The sequence below is a fragment of the Schistocerca gregaria genome, chromosome 3, assembly GCF_023897955.1.
Source record: "Schistocerca gregaria isolate iqSchGreg1 chromosome 3, iqSchGreg1.2, whole genome shotgun sequence".
Lineage (NCBI taxonomy): Eukaryota > Metazoa > Arthropoda > Insecta > Orthoptera > Acrididae > Schistocerca > Schistocerca gregaria.
Window position 1 is genome coordinate 372,975,640 of NC_064922.1, and position 21,309 is coordinate 372,996,948.

Consider the following 21,309-nt stretch of genomic DNA (forward strand, 5'->3'; position numbering starts at 1 on the left):
ATACTGTCTCAACATACAGGAATATCATTACTAAATTCTGCCATAATTGCAGTGTCTCTTGGAGGTGACTTACACTAAAATTTAGATCCACTGTTGACTTTCCTCATCTAAACCCATACTGTTCCTCTCTCTCCGTCCTGCTACTACCATCTTATATACCCTCTAGCCTGAAAAACTTCCCTAAATTTCGTAGTTTTCTGTACTCCTCTTACAAACTGATACTTTGATTCCTTTTTTCCAGTCTACTGTTCTCACGACTCAACAGACCCACTGAACACCATCTCCACATAGCCCAGGTACTTCTCCACTGTCATTACCTTCATCACTCCCACCACTTTTATCTTGATCCATTTCAGCATTCTCTTCATTACCTGTTTCTTTTTCCCTACTTCCATTAGTGTTCAGTAATTCTCCATTTCCTGTACAGTCTCAATTTTCTTTCCTTCTTTACTGATCACCCTGACATTTTTCATCTCTTCTTAGTCTTGACCATAACAGAGCTTTCTTACTCCCCTCACTGTCTTATTCCACAATTTTTGTCCACCTTTCCATTCATTCTCTCTTCTCTCCTGCGACCACCCTCTTAGCCACCTTTTTCCCAGTGTATTCAGTCCTCAATTTCTCTGATTCTCTCCTGAAACCATGCACAGAATGGTATTACTTTCCTTACAGCTTCATCCCTTACTAGTATCATTCGACAACTCCCCATTCTTCCTCTTTACTGTATTTCATTCCTCCATGCATTGCTCTTTACTGTTTTATTAACTTAAAATATTTACAAAATTCAGGAAATTGAGTTCACAATGACAGAATGTGGATTTGTACCCTGTCAATCCAATGTAGAAGCTCTTCACCATTACCAGCTTTATACCTTTCTTGGTGACTGATAAGAGTATTTGTAACTTGTCTTCCAATATTACTACAATAATACAGGATATGTACATAAAGTCCGGGAACACCTTCAATTATTTATTGCACAAGAACTAAACATTGTACAGATGTCATACATATTGCATTTTGAGGAGAAACTCTTCATTTTATTTATTTATTTATTTTTTTTACAAACATTCGATATGCGAACCATGAGTGACCCGCAGATGTCAATACGGTGATCGAATTCTTGCTATACCCCTCCCAGCATGGCATCATCGACTGTGGCAGTCGCTTCCTGTATTATCTCCCGGAGCTCTGCTACATCATGTGATAGAGGTGATAAATACACCAGATCTTTAATGTGTACACACAGAAAACACACAGAGTGAGATTTGGTGTTCAGGGAGGCCATTTCATGAAACAGCTGTCCCCTTCTGTAGCACAGCCAATCCATCGATGCAGCAGCTTCGTGTTCAGGTACCCACGAACTTCACAATGAAAATGGGGTGGAGCTCATCCTCCTGAAAGATGAACGGAGAGTCTGATTGCATCTGAGGCATCAGCCATTGCTGAAATGTGTCCAAAGAGGAATATGCAGTGAGAGTGCTCCACATTCACTTGACTCACACTGGGATGTCATCTTCTCTTTGCTGGGTACAAGCAAGCCATCTTAACGAATTTGTTGTGCCAGCTGTGTTGAACAGCTGTAGCGCACTTGTTTTTGTCGAACTCTAACACACAGAAAGCTCGCTCCGCACCTGAACTCTCCATGTCTGGACTAGCACTGACTATCGGCAAGTTACCAAACTATGCTGTGGTGGTATACTTGGAAGGGGGGGGGGGGGGAGAGAGGAGGGGGCAACTTTCAGGGTTTCTCTTCAAAATGAAATATGTATGATGTCTGTACAATGTTTGGTTCTAGTACACTAAATAAATGAAAAATGTTCCCAGACTTTATGTGCACTTTGTATACTAATTTTGATTAAAAAATTCTAAATGTTGAATTGCACTTCTCACAATCCCTCATCAAACCACTACCATCGTTTATAAATATTCCAATGCTCTCTCATCTCATTTTGTCTTCACATTGGGCATGTGCACCCAAAACAAAGCTACCAGAAAAAATTATGCTATTTATTTATTTATAGTTCAAAACAGATTTACACCGAAAGTGGAATGCTGAATTTATTTGTTCGTGTTCTGGCCCATATTTACACAAATATGATTCAAAAAGGACAATTTTCCAAAGTCTGATCAAAATGTAAGCGTCTAACATGAAATGTGCCAAATTAAAATCAATGTTGGTTTCATAAAAACTTAAACAAGATAATTTTACAGTCTTCATTTCACTGAGTGGTTACTTTCCTCAATTTGAAGTGAACATTGTGCAGATGACAAACAGTTCTGAAAACTGTTGCAGAATTTTGACTACAACATACACTTACGTTAAATCGTTCATTGTGACAGCCCAATTATCACAAACCAGTCTGGAACCTTAAAACAAATTTGTCCCATGACCTTTGCACATCAATTACTCAAAATAGGCACTTATTCATTTATTCTTATAAAGTTTCAAACACAGTAAAGTGAACACTATGGAAGACTGGGATAGTAATAAAATGATAATGATAATAATAATAATAAACATAACAATAACAAACAATAATAATGGCTTAAGAATACCATGGAGATTGACACAAATTTGATACACAGCTTTAATTTGAAATTACTAAATATGAATCCATTAAAACAATGGAAAATACATTTAACTGAACACTGCACAACTCCACAAATAAAAAAGAAATATATGTTTTTCTTGTACAAAAACAGTAATGATGTACTGACCTAAATATTTCAGTATGTGTGAATGATAGGTGCTGAAATTTTAAACCAAGTTTCTTTTGTTTCTGATGTGATTAAAGAATATGCAAAGGTAACTGTTTTCACAAACGAAAAATAGGGACTAAAACAATTTCAAGGTACCATAGCATCTTAGCCAATAACATTTTTTTGTGACGTTTGCAAAATTCACTTAAAAAATTAAGTCAGTCAGTGAGGGACTTCCTATAAGAACTCCCTGAAATTGCAGTAACTGCAATGAAATTTTCTCTGAATCAGAGCCAAATGGTGTTATTTACTTCAATTTCCCCATTCTTATACAAGTATTTTAATGTTTTCTTTTGCAAAACTTAAGTTTCACACTTACAGTATGTGAATTATGCTAATGAAGTATTTTTACCTGGTTAAAAAGATAAAGACCAAACTTCACAGTCTAGAAAAAAGCATGGTGTTGGCAAAGACTGCAGCGGTTGGATTCCAATAGATACAGAGATTTATGATTTTTAAACTAGTTTGAGCATTTCATTTTGGTTTGTCTGTTGAAGACTTTATTGGCTTTTGAAGTATCATCAGATGGCCTTCATGTTTCAAAAATCAGTGTACAAAACCTAGATCTATAGTACAAACAAAGACATTTTCCAAGTTTATTACACCTCAACTACTATCTGCCATTTGAAAAAACTTCTTGGTTTCACATCATATCAAATTCAATGGACAAAAAACTGCATTCAGATAATCTGTACAATAAAACAAAACAACTTTTAGATAAAAGTGACATTTCTATCAGCTACACTTTGCTCAGCACACACCATAACTTTTCATGATGAGATAGCAAAAATACATGGAACACACCATCACACGATAATCTGAGTCACAGGCCATAATATTTCAAATTCAAGGAACAACAGCTTCCAGCATTAATTTTAGTCGCTGACAACATACAAAACCTGACAACTTTCTTCGATGACTTTGAAATATCACTAAAGAGGAAGTATCTTCATTGAATATGTGACAGCACTTCAACAGAAATCACAGAAACTATTGGACCATATCCACATTTACAAGCATCTGTGGAGAGGGGGGAAAAGAAAGTAACATGCCAACCTGAAAGACTTAGTAACACTGGCAAACCAGTGATACCACTTTCAAAATTGTTACTTGTGAGAATATCACAGCAATAATTTTCATGCAAAACAGTCATCCCACAAAATGAACCTAACAATATATGACCACATTTTAATATCATTTAACTGTAATTCACACAAAATATACATAACTATATGTATGCAAATGTTATGTACAAAAAGAACTCTAATGTGAAATGCAGTCTCTGATTTCAAATGCACTTCTTTGACATTTGTCACTGATGTGACTACTGGATTTTAAACACAAACTGCTCTATAAAGTATTTATACATAAATATATTATATAAAAGGGAAATATTACATATTTCCTAGTTTTACTTCTTTATATATATATATATGTGTGTGTATTCTAATATATTCTTACTTCTATAACAATTTGATTCAATTTTAAAAATACTAGTTACTGACACTTGTCAAATTCTCTTGCCATGTGCATTCGATTTACTGCTTTGTAAAAGCAGCAAGGTGGCAATTTTATGTAAACACACACACACACACACACACACACACACACACACACACACACACACCAAATTAGCAGCTGTGTTAAAGTAGATAATTAAGACATTATGATTTTGTCTTTCATAAAGAGAATACTGAATGGAAAAGCAAGTTCACATTAACCACTGTATGAGTATCCTCCACGTAACAGCACTCCAAAGCCTATATTTACAGCAATATGTCTTACATTTACAAAATCACACAACATGACTTTGCACCATTTTCTTCCTTCCTTTCAGTATTACTGTCAGCTGCTTTCTGCTTTGCAATCTCTCTCATCAAGTCATAGAATACCTGAAAGAGAAAAATTTGAGTAGTCCAATATTCTGCGATCATCTTATTACACAAGTCAGAAAACAGTTCACACAAATACGTCTATTTTCTTTTCCACCAAGCCAAACTGAGCTAAATGAAATACAGGAAAAACTGTACTGTAGCTACAACTAAAAAAAGAAAAATACTGAAGGGTCAAGTCTCTGTAATTGCTCTACAGAAGCGGCAAGTCTCTGTAATTGCTCCCTGGTTTCAGTTCAACGGTGAAGGACAGGAAAGTGATCGGAGGAAAGGGAAAACAACATATACAAGGCATGGACATTCTAATGTTCTGTCTTCATGTTCTAATGTTTTCTAGTTGCAAAGGTTTTCATGAAGTCAACATCCAGTAACTTTTGGCTATTACTGTATTTACTCAGTAAGAGGTGGGGTGGGGGCACATCAGTGCATGCAGAATTCTGGAAGAGAGATCACAAACACTCATCAAGCCCTAAAAATCACTGTGTAGCAAGTGCTATTCACAGAAAAAACACTATACCCCAGTTGAGTACCAAGCATTACTTATGATTACGAACAGCACTACATACCAACTTCCACAGTGCCTTGTTTTACGAAGCGATATGAGGAGCGTATCGACGCTAATTCTTGAAAAATTGTTTAAATACGCTTATTTCCAACAGTTTGTGCTAATGGGATGTTAGTAATTAACACACACATTTCCCTGTACTCTTAATAATTTATAAGTCTTTTAAACATTAATCAATCATAATGTACTTTCATAGACTGGAGGTAGAAAAGTAGTCATCATTACATTTTTTATAGACAAAAATTAAAACTTAGTTAAATACTTTAAAATTATTCAACATTAGGTAAATGAAAAGTCTACTAGTACCAAACATAGGCCTTCATTTGAGGAAGAAATTTCTGAGAATCTGAGTTTGGAGCACAGTTTTGTATGATAGTGAAACACGGGCCGTGGGAAAACCAGAACAGAAGAGACTGAGCATTTTAGACATCTGAGATGTGGTGCTACAGACGAATGTTTAAAATTAGGTGAACTGATAAAGCCAGGAATGTTGAGATTCTAAACAGAATCTTAGAGGAAAGGAATATGTGAAGAACACTGACAAGGAGAACGGACAGGATGATAGGGCATCTCTTAAGACCTCAAGGAATAACTTCCATGGTACTAGAAGGGGCCATAGAGGAAGACAGTGATTGGAATACACCCAGCAAATAACTGAGGATGTAGGTTGCAATTGCTAGTCTTAGATGAAGCGGTTGGCACATGAGAGGAATTTGTGGTGCACAGGATCAAACCAGCCAGAAGACTGAGGACTCAAAAATTGTAATGAGGAAATTCCGTACTTTACTGACCAGATCAAAATCTTTAGAGAAGAAATGAAGTAGTTGTAATACTACACAAGTGAATGGCCAGATGTCAATATCCAACAGCGACAATATTTTACCAAGCTATTATGTTGCCATCATCAATGCACATGATGGCAACACGGTCACATGGGAAAATATTGTGGCCACCGGACACTGACATCCAGCTGTTCTCCAGTGAACTATTTCAATGTGAATTATGTCAGGAGAAGATGATGAACAATATTTCTGATTCTTCTGTAAAGTAAAAATTCATTAGCAAAACTAACTACAACTTACGAAACAACAATATAAATTACCTGAATGAAAGTTTGAACTGTCCACGGGTGTACTGCCGGTCCATAGTGTCCAACGGGCACAATATTTCGAAGATCAGACATGTCGCCATCGTCAGGTGCACTGACGAACTGAGCTCCTGATGGTGGGCGGCCGTCTCAAATACCCTCCCCTCATGAGGTGTTCTCTCTGTGGTATGTGCCTGCACATCAGCGGTTGGTTAGACGTTGGCGTCAACGTCTGTGGTGGCATCGGTGTATTTGCCTCGTCCACCCTAGTCACCCATTAGTTTCTTTTGTTGTGTGTTTTTTCAATTAAAAAGACGCTCAGCAAAGGAAACGAACAGGTGACTAGGGACGGATGAGGCAATTACACCAACGCCACCACAGATGCCAACGCGAGTGTCTCACCGACCACTGACGCGCGGGCGCGGAGAGAACGCCCCACGAGGGGAGGGGATTTAAGATAGCCGGCCGGCCGCCCACCCTCAGGAGCTCAGTTCATCAGTGCACATGACGATGGTGACACGTCTGATCGTTTAAATATTGTGCCCATTGGGCACTATGGACCGGCAGTACACCCGTGGACTGTTTGAGCAAGAAGTATGCCAGGAGAAACTGAAGAGTAAATGGAAGTCATTTGGAAAACATATCTCTAGAAGTATTTGTGATATTAACAAGGTAATTGTCTAAATGAAAACTGCAAAAGAAAAAAATAATCTTTATTTACACTACAAGTGATATTAATGCAAGTGGAGATGCTTCATTTTATTATGTTCCAACAAGTGCAATTTAACTTCCAACAACAAAAATGTTACGGGGTAAAGTTTCACTGTAAACTATGAATTAATTGCTGAAGCCCTTGGCATTCATTAGTGACAGGATAAGGCCTACTGAGGCAGCTAATGCAATTTACACGAGAGGAAGCTACCACTCCACAAATTTCTTACAGAGTAACACATGGAAAACAAGTACCCAATGGTATTTCCAGAAGACCACACAGAGTCCTTGGATCATTCAAAATTGAGAGCACTTAGCTTTAGGTGGTTATAGGCTTGGTGTACCTGGCATTCCAAAGCTGGAGGCTAGGTGATGTTTTCAGTTCTCCACTATACCCAGGCCGCTGAAACATTGCACTTGACGTTTGCGTATGAAGTTGGCAGCGTAACAGAGTAACAAGTGAAGAACGATAGGCGCTAGGCGTTCAGCGTGGGGCGCCAGCCAATCACAGTGCAGTGAGCACTGCTGTTACTCACGTGCTGTGACGTCAAAGTTCCCGCGTTGCCGGCTTTGTTTAGTGCATGTGTATACAACGTGAGTTGTGTGTTGTTTACCGCGTGTTTTCGTTGTACTGTGTGCTATATCGTTGTGACTTTTGTTACGTTGTGAGTTTACGTACTTGGAAAATGCCACCGAAAAGACTTCGTTCACCTAGTGACAATCCTTTGCGTCGAGGGGTGCCACTAAACAGCCAGGCACTGGAGTTGCTACGCAGAACTCGTTAGTTTTACGAGCAGGAGAAAAACTACGTAAGCATTCATGGACAGCCATCAATTCCTGCCGACAAAGTGGTGGAACGTACGTCGAAAACTCTTGGTATTAGTGCAAGAACGGTAGTAAGTAAGGGAGTATTACTACAAAACTTGGAAGATACTGAAGTGAGCCGTAATGATTCCGAGCTGTCTGGATCAAATAATACATTTTTATCAACCCCGGGAAAGAAGAAAAAGCGGCCAAGTCCTGTCACAGATTTAGATTTTTTCCAGACTGATGCAGTTCGTAGGCATGTTTATGCTTACTACAGTAGTAAAGAGTATCCGACTGTAGCTAAGTTATTAATCTCTTTAAAAGAAAGTGAACTCTTCAGGGGTGGTAAAACATCACTAAAAATTCTGCTAAAAAATATGGGTTTCCGTTACAAAACGCTAGACGGACGCAAAGTACTGTTAGAGAGGGCACATATTGTTACCGCTCGTAGCATTTTCTTGCACAAAATTGTGGGCAGAGACATTCATTCCATAATTTGGCTAGACGAAACGTGGGTTAATGCCGGGGAAGCTGTCAGTAAATGTTGGACGGATAACACACCCAGCAGTAGCGGCCATCAGCCGACGGGAGGAGGAGCTAGATTAATTGTGGTCCATGCAGGCTCCTCCAGTGGTTTTGTCCCTGACGCACTTTTAGTTTTTAGATCAAAAAAGACTGGTGATTACCATGAAGATATGGATCACGCACGATTTGTTGAGTGGTTCAGGAACCTTTTAAAACAATTTCCTGTCCCTACAACAATTGTAATGGACAATGCTCCATATCATTCGGTGATACAGAACAAAGCCCCAACTACAAATGATCGGAAAGAAGTTATGGTGCAGTGGTTACAGGATCGAAATATTGCAGCGGATATGGGTATGACAAAGGTTCTGTTACATTCTCTTGTTAAAGAAAATAAGCCTACGACACCTACATACGTAGTAGACGAAATTGCCAAGGAGCAGGGTCATACTGTAATAAGGCTGCCACCATATCACTGCCATTTCAACCCTATTGAGTTAGTATGGAGTGACGTAAAAATGTATGTAAGGAACAACAACAAGTCCTTTACAATAACAGAGGCGGAAAAGCTGTTGCGTGAAGCTCTTGTGACTGTGGATGCAGCCTCATGGAGAAAAAAAGTAGAGCACGTCGAGAAGCTTATACGAGCAGCACAGACAATAGAAGGCATTATCAGTGGCCATGAACAATTAATGATTTGTCTTGCCGATGAAGACGGTTTTAGCGATGAATCGGACAACAGTGACGATGGCGAGCTGGATGGAATTGCGCCATTATCGCTGTAAATTGGTGAGTGAAAAAATTCTAATATTGGTTATTTATTGCAATCTCGGTTATTATTTATTTTGTAAACTACGTACATTATTGATTTTAAAGTACCAGTCGTCAGATGCTTGTTTTTTGTATTTCTCTGCTCCGTTATCGAAAGGGTGCGCATTGTTATGCTTTTACATGCATTATTATACGGTTGTTTACTTCCTGTCATTGTAGTACAACTAAAAACGAGTTTTTATATACATTGTAATTGCTCAATCGCTTGCATTTACGAGACGGGACGGAAAACTGTATCGTCTGCTGTGTGTATAGAGGCTGCTGTTGCAACATCGCTATTGCAGTATAGCCAACCTAACTAGACAAAAAGCGAACTGTCAAGTGCAATGTTTCGCCGGCGGGGGTATAATCATAAATTCTGGGCACTCTTCCATGACAACTGTTGAGCAAGAATACGAAACCCTGTCTTTGAATGTGGGGATCATGCAAAGGAAAATGTTAGAATCGCATAATACTGCTGGAACTATAGGTAAATCAGCCCAGTCATGTCATAACGTGCAAATTTAATAATGACAAATGGTACATAATGTTGGGACAAACTAAATTAGATTTCTTATTCAATGGTTGTAAACGTCCTGCAAGTGACTGAATGCATCAGACCAACAAATGATGCTGTTGAGGGTTGTGACATCAGCAACTGAGCACCGGCCTGGAAATCACTGCTTCAGCTGTAAGGCTCATATTTGTAAATTCACAAGAGGTTTCAGGCTAACAATTGCCCATCAGATGATATTACCGAAAACAAAACAACAGAAGTGCACTAAAATGTAATCTTTACATATGCTCAGTATGCATAAACTAATGAAAACTATTGAGGACAAACTTTTTTATAAAATTTTGTAGAATTTTATAATTCAAACAGCAGTTTCGCTAAATACAGTGAAAATGAGTGAATACTTTGCAATAATGTGGCAACAACTAATAAAACAGAGAAACCACCTAGGAGAGAGGCACGATCTAAGAAGCAGAACACTCAAGTCGTGCTTGGACCGTGAGTGCTGTGTGACTGGTTAGAGCAGAGGCCACCACCGCAAATGAGTTAAGAGCACATAATGGCATGCACTGAGGGAGCTAACTAGTTAACCTTGGTGTGACTATACTATGGCCATCTTCTAAGATGACCAAGTTGGCTGGCTCTGAGCACTATGCGACGTAACTTCTGAGGTCATCAGTCACCTAGAACTGGCAGGATTCGAACCTGCGACTGTAGCGGTCGCTCGGTTCCAGACTGTAGCGCCCAGAACCGCACGGCCACTCTAGCCGGCTGATGATTAAGTGAATAGCACGAGACTGACTGACTAGCCCAGCCATGCACATTTCAACTGACAATTTTAAATGCAGAACAGAGAAAATATTATAAATTAATGTAAATGAAACAAAAGGTGTGTAGTGAAGTATAATAAGACAAATTTTAAAAGAGTAATGAACACATTAAAATTAGGACACAAAATGAGTGGGTGATAAAAACACTGAATAAAAACCTAGTAACTTAGGAGACATGTTCAGAATAAAACCTAAATGAACAAGGAAGGTTTTGCCATAAGCCTCACCAAACAACCATTCCAGATTAGCCTATTACCTGCCAAAAAAGACAACTTTGAAATTTTTTTTGTAGGATCCTTTAAATAGGTGGTCTATCTGCTAGGGTTAGTAAATAGCCTAGGAAAGTGGAGCCTACCTGTGACCTAAGCATCCAATAAAGTTTTTTACCTAACGGGAACACCACCAACTACAGAATACAATCACTGTGCTCAGTATCTCTCAGATTCAATGCAGTCATTGCCCATCAATCTATATAGCCAAACTGCACACAATGTACAGAGAACAGCAAGATCTCAGCAATTCAAGATCAGCCCCATTAATCACTTGAAAAACAACAGTCCTCCTATTTTAGATATAAAATAGATTGCAGTATTTTACATCTTCACCTAATGTCCATATTTTAAATATTTTACAGGAAATTTAAATTATCCTCAGCATTAACCATGATCCATTGTACACTTTGAATGAACAAATGCTTTCTTAAGCACAGAGCCCTAATGAATAATTTTTCTTTCTTGAAGCAGTGTCCACGTTATTTACTATTAAAAACAGTCTTGATCACGATTTATTTATCAAGGTGACCGGTTTCGACCAATGCTGTGGTCATCTTCAGACTTACAAGTTGTATACAAAGATATAATTAGAGGGCTACAAACATGAAAGGAAATCCATAAAGTTATAAAGCAATAAAACGATAAACTACCATTAAGTAGGAACCTCTTTCTGTTGGAGAATCACTACTGGAGAAACCAGTGCCCGTCTTACTATATATAATGAAGGGTCCGCCCACTTATGACTGCATGATGTCATTACTAACCAATGAGTTATAAGTCAAATAACAATGTAAAATTTCCTAGTTAAAAGAACATTGTCAAGAATTAAAAATAAATACACACTAAACTTAGCTTATTAAACAGCTATTGTCAATTAAGAAGCGTTAAAAATATTTAAATATGTAGGATAAATGTACATGGGTTGCCCTCTCAAGGCCTGTTAGTGACCCATTTGGAACCACTGGTTGCCATGGTGAAGTTGGATGCTGTTCCAAAGATGAGGCAGCAGGCTTCTTTCCACTGAAGTTGTTGTAAAGTCGATAGGCGTACTAGTGGCTGCCATGGTGAGGACAAAAGCCAGTGCAAAGATGTGGCAGCAGGCGTCTTTTTAACGAAGTTGTTGCGAAATTGGAATGGCGAAGATGGTCACATCAGACGATGTATTAATGAGCAGCAAATTGTCTTTACTGAAATGATTTTCAACGAGTAGGCTGCAATAATCTTTAGCTGACATGTATACTACATGCTGCAACAAAGACCTAAAACATAATTTACCTCCAGAATTGAGCAATCCAAATATTAAACGTGTGATTGCTGACGTAAAGATTGCTGCAAAACATGCACAATTTAGTGGGTCTGAAAAATGTGGCATTGCACGTAAAACTAAAAATGTCATTACTAATGAAAAACATAAAAATAAACATAATAATGAATTAAAAGTTGTAAAACAAATCAACCAGAAGTTAATAACTAATAAAGCTATTGCAATCAAGGCAGATAAAGGGAATACTCTTGTCATTCTTAGTGAAGACAATTATGTTTCTAAGACTTTACAATTTTTACCGCTAATGGAATAACTGAGGTTAATGAAGATCCGACTTCAAGATTTCAAACAAAAATTAAAAAGCTGATTGATGATAGTGACTCTTTACTTTCACCTAAAGATAAAATAGCATTTAAAAGTTATGAACCCCACTTTACCTAAGTTGAGATCACAAACCAAATTTATCAATTCGTCCAATTGTTGATAATACAAACAGTCCCTCTTGTAACCTGAACAAAAAGCTTAATCAAATCTTAAAATCCTTTTACATTTATGAAGAAAATTATAGTATTAAAAACAGTTTTGAATTAACTAAATTAATTTATGATGTGAATATTCCAAAAAACACAACGTTCACATCATTGGACATCACAAATCTTTACACGAATGTACCTATTCAAGAGACTATCTCTATTATTAAGGATAACTTAACATATCACAAAATCATGAGCCCCGAAGAAACAGTAGAATTCATTGAACTTTTAAGAATTACTCTACATTTTAATTGTTTTTCATTTAATAATAAAATATACATACAGGAAGATGGACTTGCAATGGGGAATTCCCTGGCTAGCACTATAGCCGATACCTTCGTCAATTATGCTGAAATTCAATTTTTCAAAAATAATCCAGAAATAACAAATAAAATTATATACAACTAAAAATATGCTGATGACACATTGCTATTATATAATGGTTCTACAGAAGAAATTGATGCTTTTGCTAACAACTTAAATAGTTTACATCTAAAACTTGTATTTACAGTAGAACATGAAAGTAACAATAGTATTAATTTCCTGGACCTCACAATTGCAAACAAGGATGGAAAACATAATATTTCTATTTATAGAAAACCCACATCAACCGATGTGATAATAAATGCTACATCATGCCATCCATCAAGATACAAAATGGCATTTTTTAAAACTATTATACATAGGATACTGAAATTACCTCTTCAACCTGATGCAATCCAGAAGGAAATTGATACATTAAAACAGATAGCAGTCGCTAACAATTATAATTCCCATCAGGTTGATATGTTATATCAAAAATTACAAGAAACAAATGGTGCTGTTATAAACTCCAAGAAGAGATTTAGAAAAATGACATACATGGGACTATTTCAGATAAAATAAATAAATTGTTTAAGAATACAAGCATGACAATAGCATTTAAAACCAATAACTCCCTACAGATGAAACAAACACACAATTCGGGACTCAAATATATACCAAAAGTCAGGTGTTTGCAAAATAATATGTAATGACTGTCAAAAACAGTATACTGGTCAAACAGGCCGTAACTATCTAACACGTTTTCAAGAACATACTACCAGTATTGCATGTACCAAATCAATATTTGGTCAACATCTTGATGGATAAAATCATTCTGAGGATTGCATTCCCAACAATTTGAAAACATTACATACTGTGCCAAAAGGATGATTTGCTTTAGAATGTTCACTCTTCTGTGTGTGTATATAATAGAAAGAAACATTCCACATGGGAAAAATATATTAAAAACAAAGATTCCAAGACTTACCTAGCGGGAAAGCGCCGGTAGATAGGCACAATAAAAAACACACAAACACACACACAAAATTTCGAGCTTTCGCAACCGGCGGTTGCTTCGTCAGGTAAGAGGGAAGGAGAAGGAAAGATGAAAGGATGTGGGTTTTAAGGGAGAGAGTAAGGAGTCATTCCAATCCTGGGAGTGGAAAGACTTACCTTATGGGGAAAAAAGGATAGGTAAGTCTTTCCACTCCCAGGACTGGAATGACTCCTTACTCTCTCCCTTAAAACCCACATCCTTTCATCTTTCCTTCTCCTTCCCTCTTACCTGACGAAGCAACCGCCGGTTGCGAAAGCTCGAAATTTTGTGTGCGTGTTTGTGTGTTATTTTATTGTGCCTGTCTACCGGCACTTTCCCGCTTGGTAAGTCTTGGAATCTTTGTTTTTAATGTATTTTTCCCATGTGGAAGTTTCTATATACTTTTAGGAAATATTTTATCTTTACACTCTAATTTTATTTCACCAAACGTTATTTTATGACTGACTATCTGTTTTAGAATTTTTGCTTATATGCTTTTAGACTGCATATTGCTAATTCACAGCCTTTTATTTTTGGCACTATGGCTCATAGTATTATAATTTTAAATTCCTTCCATTTTCATTATTTTTATTTGTTTGTAAGACTGCCATACAACTTAAGGAATATCAATGCCTTTTAAAAATTGTCACATGTAATTTACATACAAACTTCATAGACCATATTTCAAAAATATGGACATATACTTCGTATGGTATTTGCGCAGCATGTAGTATACATGTCAGCTAAAGATTATTGCAAACTACTCATTGACAATCGTTTCAATAAAGACAAGTTGCTGCTCGTTAATACATCGTCTGACGCGACAGTCTTCACCATTCCACTTTTGCAACAACTTCGATAGAAACAAGCCTGCTGCCACATCACTGCACAGGCGTTTGTCCTCACCATGGCAACCTCTAGTTCGCCTATCGATTTTACAACAACTTCAGTGGAAAGAAGCCTGCTACCTCATCTTTGGAACAGTGTCCAACTTCACCATGGCAACCAGTGGTTCCAAATGGTTCACTAACAGTCCTTCAGGGGGCAACCCCTTGCACTGCCAAACTGAAGTTCATTTATCCTACATATTTAAATATTTTCAACGCTTCTTAATTGACTATAGCTGTTTAATAAGCTAAGTTTAGTGTGTATTTATTCTTAGTTCTTGACAATGTTCTTTTAAGTAAGAAATTTTAAATTGTTAGTAATGACATCATGGCGTCATAAGTGGGCGGAGCCTTCATTATATATAGTAAGACATGCACTGGTTTCTCCAGTAGTGATTCTCCAACAGAAAGAGGTTCCTACTCAATGGTAATTCATCATTTTATTTCTTTATAACTTTATGTATTTTCTTTAATGTATGCAGCCCTCTAATTATAGCTTTGTATACAACTTTTAAGTCTGAAGATGACCACAGCAGTGGTCGAAATTGGTCGCCTTGATAAATAAATCTCAATCAAGACTGTTTTTAATAGTAAATATTTATAACGCATTAATCACTGCCACTCCCATAATGTATTCAATAGCATCCATCTTCATTCCTTCTTTCTAGTTTCTGATAATTGTGTGCTGGATATGTACCGGTACTTTTAATGGCATTATTAATCACTAATATTGCACATTACTGGAACTTTGTTAAACATACAGCTACTAAATAGCATATGCTTATTACTTAATGGAAAAAACCTTGTATTTCAGTTTTTGTTCTGCAATTCTACTTTCAACAGAATTCTGCATACTTAATGATTTTATTAATTTATGGTGTACCACTGGCATGCTGCTACATGTAGAGCCACTAAATAGCTTGTGCCTGTCACTCAGGGCAAAAACTTTTTCTTCATTACATTTTATTCTATGCAGGTCTCCAAGCTGCTAGCTTTTTATTTAGTGTTATGATCTATTAGTTTTGTTTTCTCATTTTGATGTGTTAACAGTTCAGTTAAAATGTGTCTTATTGTACCCTAATGTTCTACATGTAATATTCTGCATTTCAAGTTGTCAATTTACATGTGAATGGCAAGACTAGTCTGTCTCATGTCTTTCACTTCAGTAGTGCTAACAGACAGCCATAGTATCATCACACCTAAGTTAACCATCTTAGCTCTATCCTTTGCGTGCGTCACTCCATGCTCTGCGCTCATGAGTGGTGGTCGCTTTCATTCTACATGGTCCCGCTGCACTCGGGATCACAGCACACGACTTGGGTGTTCTGGTTCTTATCTTACACCATGCCTCTTAACCTGGGTGGTTCCTCTGTTTATTATAATTAGCCTCCACAATACTGCAATATATCCCCTCTCATTTTTCACTGTATCTAGCCTAACTGCCTTTACAATTTTACAAATGATAGTCCTCATCAGCTGTCATTATTTTACATATACAAGCACACGTAAAGACAATTTTTTTAGTGCACTTCACTTTTTTGTTTTCAGTTATTAGCACCTGATGATCAGCATTTGTTAGCCTGAAACCAGTCATGAATTTCAAAATAAAACAACTGAAGGAGTGATTTCCACATCTGAATGAATTAGATGCAAAACATATCAAAGTAATTAAAATAGTCTTGAAAACTCGTTAACATATGAACAGCCATAAGAAGGTGAAGCCAAAGACTGACATTAAGTTACCTAAGGTAACAAGACTGCGATTAATGAAAAGATATAAAGGCAATTAATTAGTGCAACTGGAACAGCTATTTGCAGCAGCCCAAGCTTCCAAATATATAAAAGGAGGAAATACATGTGGTCTCGATAGAATGGCTGAACAAATTTATAACAACTCAGGAATGTGCTGAAGTCCTTTTATCACTACACTGATCTCAAGGGATATCAATATTTTTTCGAGCTGTGGTAAATATGTACCACGCAAAGGTATAACAAAGTTCAAATTTGATCACAAGTAGCGCATTTTACAATTATTTTAAAACATATCAGAATATGGAAAAAATTAAAATTTAAGATAATTGTGACACACATTTGCCAATGAATTTGACATAATGTCACACACTAAAGGAAGTACGCTATTTTGTAAAAAAAATGGCATTTCAAAACCTTGATTTTGTACCCAATATAGGTCAATTATTTCAAAAAAGAAGACAGCAACCAGCCACTATCGATAATACTATTTATTTACAATAATAGTGCCGTAACTGATTTTGAGCTCATGGGTTCATCTTCAGATGGCTGTTCATGTTGAGGTGCATATCTGTTTAAGTTAATATAAGTTTTTGTCTATTTCTTTCCCATTTTGTGAAAGGTTCTTGGGTTTGTGGTGCCCTTCAATATCACTGTTAAGTAGAGTGAATACAAATAGAAGTTCATGGTTTAAATTAATATACATAGTGTACACATACTATGCATAAAATTTTGGCAATTTTTCGCGTGTGTTACACTTTAGTATACATCACACACATGTGCCAGTAAAATTTTAAATAATCACTAAATATGTCATGTGTTGTGCACTCTAAATTCTTTTAAGCAGCTGGTCCTCAAAGCATTAAGTTTTAAATGAGAGTTGAGCGCTCTGTGACTTAAACCTGATATCAAGTTTTTCTGTGTGGTTTTCGCAACGTAAATTTTCTTGGAGTATCACTACTGTATTATCTCTTGTTATGTTCTTTATTATGGCGTAACACCAAGCGTGCCAGAAGATGAAAACATGCATTTGAAATCAGTGAACAGTTGAAACTGGTGAACAGTTTGGACTGTAACACTTCATTTCAAATAAATTGACTGCCTCTGTGGAAAAGATTAATAAAAGCCAAATTGCTTTAGCAAACAAACAAAAATAATTTCATGTTCTGCAAGGCACTTAATGCTTGACAGCCAAAATCATAAAAATAAAATAAAATCAGAAAACTAACAACAATTTTAGCCTTCTAGCAAAATCAAACTTCTGGCTACTTGAAGTGGGAGAAGGTACTGCTCTTATGCTACTCAACTACGCATCCATGTGAGCCCGCTGAAAAGTGTTCAAACAAACATAATGCAAACAATTGTGATGTCACACTCATCGTAAGCACTTTGTTGTTATGAAGTAATGCACAGTCTCTGTCCTAAAGCCTTTGACACATTTTGCTGTTGACAGACGTTAGAGTATCAGTTCTTACTAGCCGAAATTACAAAAAGTTAGCTGAAACCTAGAACACAGAAAAATTCGCAAAATTCTAAAAAAAAAAAAATTCCCGGGCTTTTCCCAGAGCGTATAAACCCTGAATGAAACTTATCTCAATCAATAGAATGGTCATGACATTGAATGTACAGTAGGCAGCTCAGGAAAGACTGCAAGGGGTGCGGCAGGGAGAGGGGAAACTTTTTTCCCCACTACCTTCTGCCCTGCGGCAGCCTGTGTCTGTGTTACTAGATGCCTAAAAGATACCGTCTTACTACTAGACTTCAGTGTCAGCTTTACTGTGTTTCGTAGTCTGCGAACATTCTAATGCAACATGCATAAAAGCCACCACATCCTTCCACTTTTCACTGTGTACGGCATTTGTGTGTTTACAGTGTGTAGTGTTGCCAACTGTCACTGTGTGTTTCTCCTTCGTCTTGTGCACGCTCACTGTCATCCCCCCCTCTCTCCTCCCCCCCCCATTTTCTGCTCAAATCGTAAATGGTTCATGGAAAGAATGATTGTTGGAAATCCTCCATGTACACGCCAATTATCTCTAACTTTTTACTCACACTGTTTGCATGAGTTATATGTAATAGGAAGCAATATATTTGTAGACTTCTTGGAAATTTAACAGCAAAGCACACTGTGATGCAGATGCCTCTCTTGCAGCATCTGCCACTAGAGTGGATTGATACTCTCCGCAACACTTCCATGCTTGCTAAATGAACCTGTAATGAAATGTACTGCCCTTCTTTCGATCTTTTCTATGAGCAGTAGTCAAATATAGATTGAAGGTTTGTTGACGTACTGTATTTCCTGGGCATTTGTTCAATGAATCTCAGTCTAGCATCCTCCTTTCCTATGATTTATTTTGTGTGGTTATTCCACTTTAAATTTCTCTCAGCTCATGTTGATTCCTACAGGAGATTTTCAGTCCCCAGAATCATCATAATATGCGAAGCATATGTTCCAAAATTCTACAACAGACTGACATTGGAGATACAGGCCTACTGTTTTGTGCATCAGTCTGACAACACTTCTTGGAAACAGGAATGACCTGTGCTTTTTTTGCCAATCATTAAGAACACATCACTCCTCCAGAGACACATGGTACACTGCTGCTGGAAGAAAGTAAAGTTCTTTTGCATAGCCTATGTAGAATTGTACAGGCACCCTGTCAGGGCCAGTGGCAGTACTGTGCATGCTTTCCCTTTATCCAGGCAGGCAAGCTGACATGTTACCAGCAGAACAAACAAGCAGCTTCAATTCCATTCAAGCCAAGCTATGCCCAGCGTAAGGAGGCTACAGGAGTCTTTTTTGCCAGTCCTGTTTCCCACTGTGCTATGCTATGTAGCAGTTTATTCCATACGATTTTACTGTATTGCTATGAGAAAGGTTAGGAAGTTTATGTCTTATTGAGCAAGTATCACAAGACTGGGTTCAATCAAATATATATTCATTTTGGGTTATTGTAGGCCACAAAATGGTGGATTTCATTTGTCCTTTTTTCCCTTTTAGACATATTTAGGACTTATTTGTTTATTTCAATATGAACAGTTTTCTCTGCAACTTCACTCTCTTTCAGGTCACATCTAATAAATGTTTCTTGTAGAAAGTGGAACCCTCTCTGAAAGTCGAGATTCTCTGCACCTAAGAACCTGTACGGGAGCTATTATACTGCAATGTCAATGAAAGAAACATTTTGGAAGTCTTGTTTCTGTAACCTTAGTGTGTTTCAGCCAAATATGACCACTGTTACGCCAATTTTAATTACTTTTTCCAGGATTGTATGGTAGGTTTGTTGTATTCATTCTAAGTGGCCAGAATAGAATATTCTAAATCCCCCAAGTGCATTTTACCAATGCAAAGTTTGTTTTTCATATAATGTTAATCTAAAAATCAAAAGCTTTTCTTTCATATTACACTTTCTTCACAGTACATTGCATACACTAGAAGGTAGTTTTTAATATCCACTGAGCCATACATTTTTCCTGCCTCAATCGATGTCCGTCCCCAGTAGCTGAGTGGTCAGCGCGACAGAATGTCAATCCTAAGGGCCCGGGTTCGATTCCTGCCTGGGTCGGAGATTTTCTCTGCTCAGGGACTGGGTGTTGTGTTGTCCTAATCATCATCATTTCATCCCCATTGACACGCAAGTAGCTGAAGTGGCGTCAAATCGAAAGACTTGCACCAGGCGAATGGTCTACCCGACAGGAGGCCCTAGTCACACGACATTATTATTATACCTCAATCAATGTTTGCCTAAATTTAAGAAACCTCAAGTCCTTTGCATACATTTCCACACACTTGTCAGCCACTAAGTCTTTGTCCTCTTTCCAAATATTTATGGAGTGAGGAAATTGCCGGTCAAATTTACAAACATATCAATGCACTCTAGGTTCTCTAATGTATGTTTAGTAACTCTTAACACAATTTGCTTTGCGAGACACAGATTTGGTTGAAGCTGCCTCATAAACATATGAAAGCTTTTCCCCAGGTGGGTTTAGGCTCTGTTCCGTGACTGGTATACATTCCCCAATTCCTAAATTTTGTCTTAATCTCCATTAAGTTTGGGTTTGTTCATTTTGCTGCTCCCAGTTATAATAAATGAGCAGCAATGAAACTACGTACATGAACATATAGCTGACTAGTCATGTTGGACTGACAGCACAACCTGCTGTCAGGTTCAGCAGGCTGAACAGGTCCCATGAAGTTTTCCAGGCCTCGGAAACCCAAGTTGTCCAGCTTTAACCATTGTGCTTCAATACATATGTACTCTTGTTTCCACTGTGACAGCTTGAGCTGCTTTAATGGTCGTGGTGGAGATAGAAGCAGTCAGGCTGGTACTGTCAGAGTACATATAGGTATGATTTTTATAGATCACATAACAGGCATTCATTCTTAATCTATTGCACTGCTATGAATACCAATGCTTTGGGTGTGGCATTTTGATTCTGGAAACACAGAGTTCAGCAATCATCTGTACCTGAAGTTCGAACTCTATGTGTTGTTTATTTTTGTTTTTAATATTCCAGGCATGATCCAGTTAGAGCCTTGAATGTTCAGTTTAGACTGAAGAATGGTAAAATCAACTGGAAAATTTATATCATTGCAGCTACCTTCATTCTCTATCTTCATTGTAATTTTGATCAAAAGCTCGCACTTCGGGATAATGCCTTGAAAACACTGAACGATGCAGAGAGGAACACCTGCTCTTGCTAAGGAAAAATAGCAAAAAAACTCATTAGTTAACTCCAATCAATCACCTGTGTTAACTGACATTA

General features: G+C 37.4%; 1 protein-coding gene across 5 annotated transcripts in view; it reads right to left on the reverse strand.

Moving 5' to 3' along the window:
* Positions 1 to 2,032: 2,032 nt before the first annotated feature.
* Positions 2,033 to 21,309, reverse strand: part of LOC126353891 (ras-related protein Ral-a) — a 33,762-nt gene continuing 14,485 nt past the window's right edge. For 3 of the 5 annotated variants that reach the window (XM_050003101.1, XM_050003102.1, XM_050003100.1), the window contains exon 7: positions 4,566 to 4,652. Coding sequence is in view for 2 of the 5 variants with exons in the window: in XM_050003105.1 (XP_049859062.1) it covers positions 4,548 to 4,652 (105 nt within the window). In the remaining 3 variants the exon portion in view is untranslated. Of the gene's footprint in view, positions 4,653 to 21,309 lie in introns of all 5 variants that reach the window. The other 2 variants (XM_050003105.1, XM_050003104.1) reach the window with 1 other exon arrangement.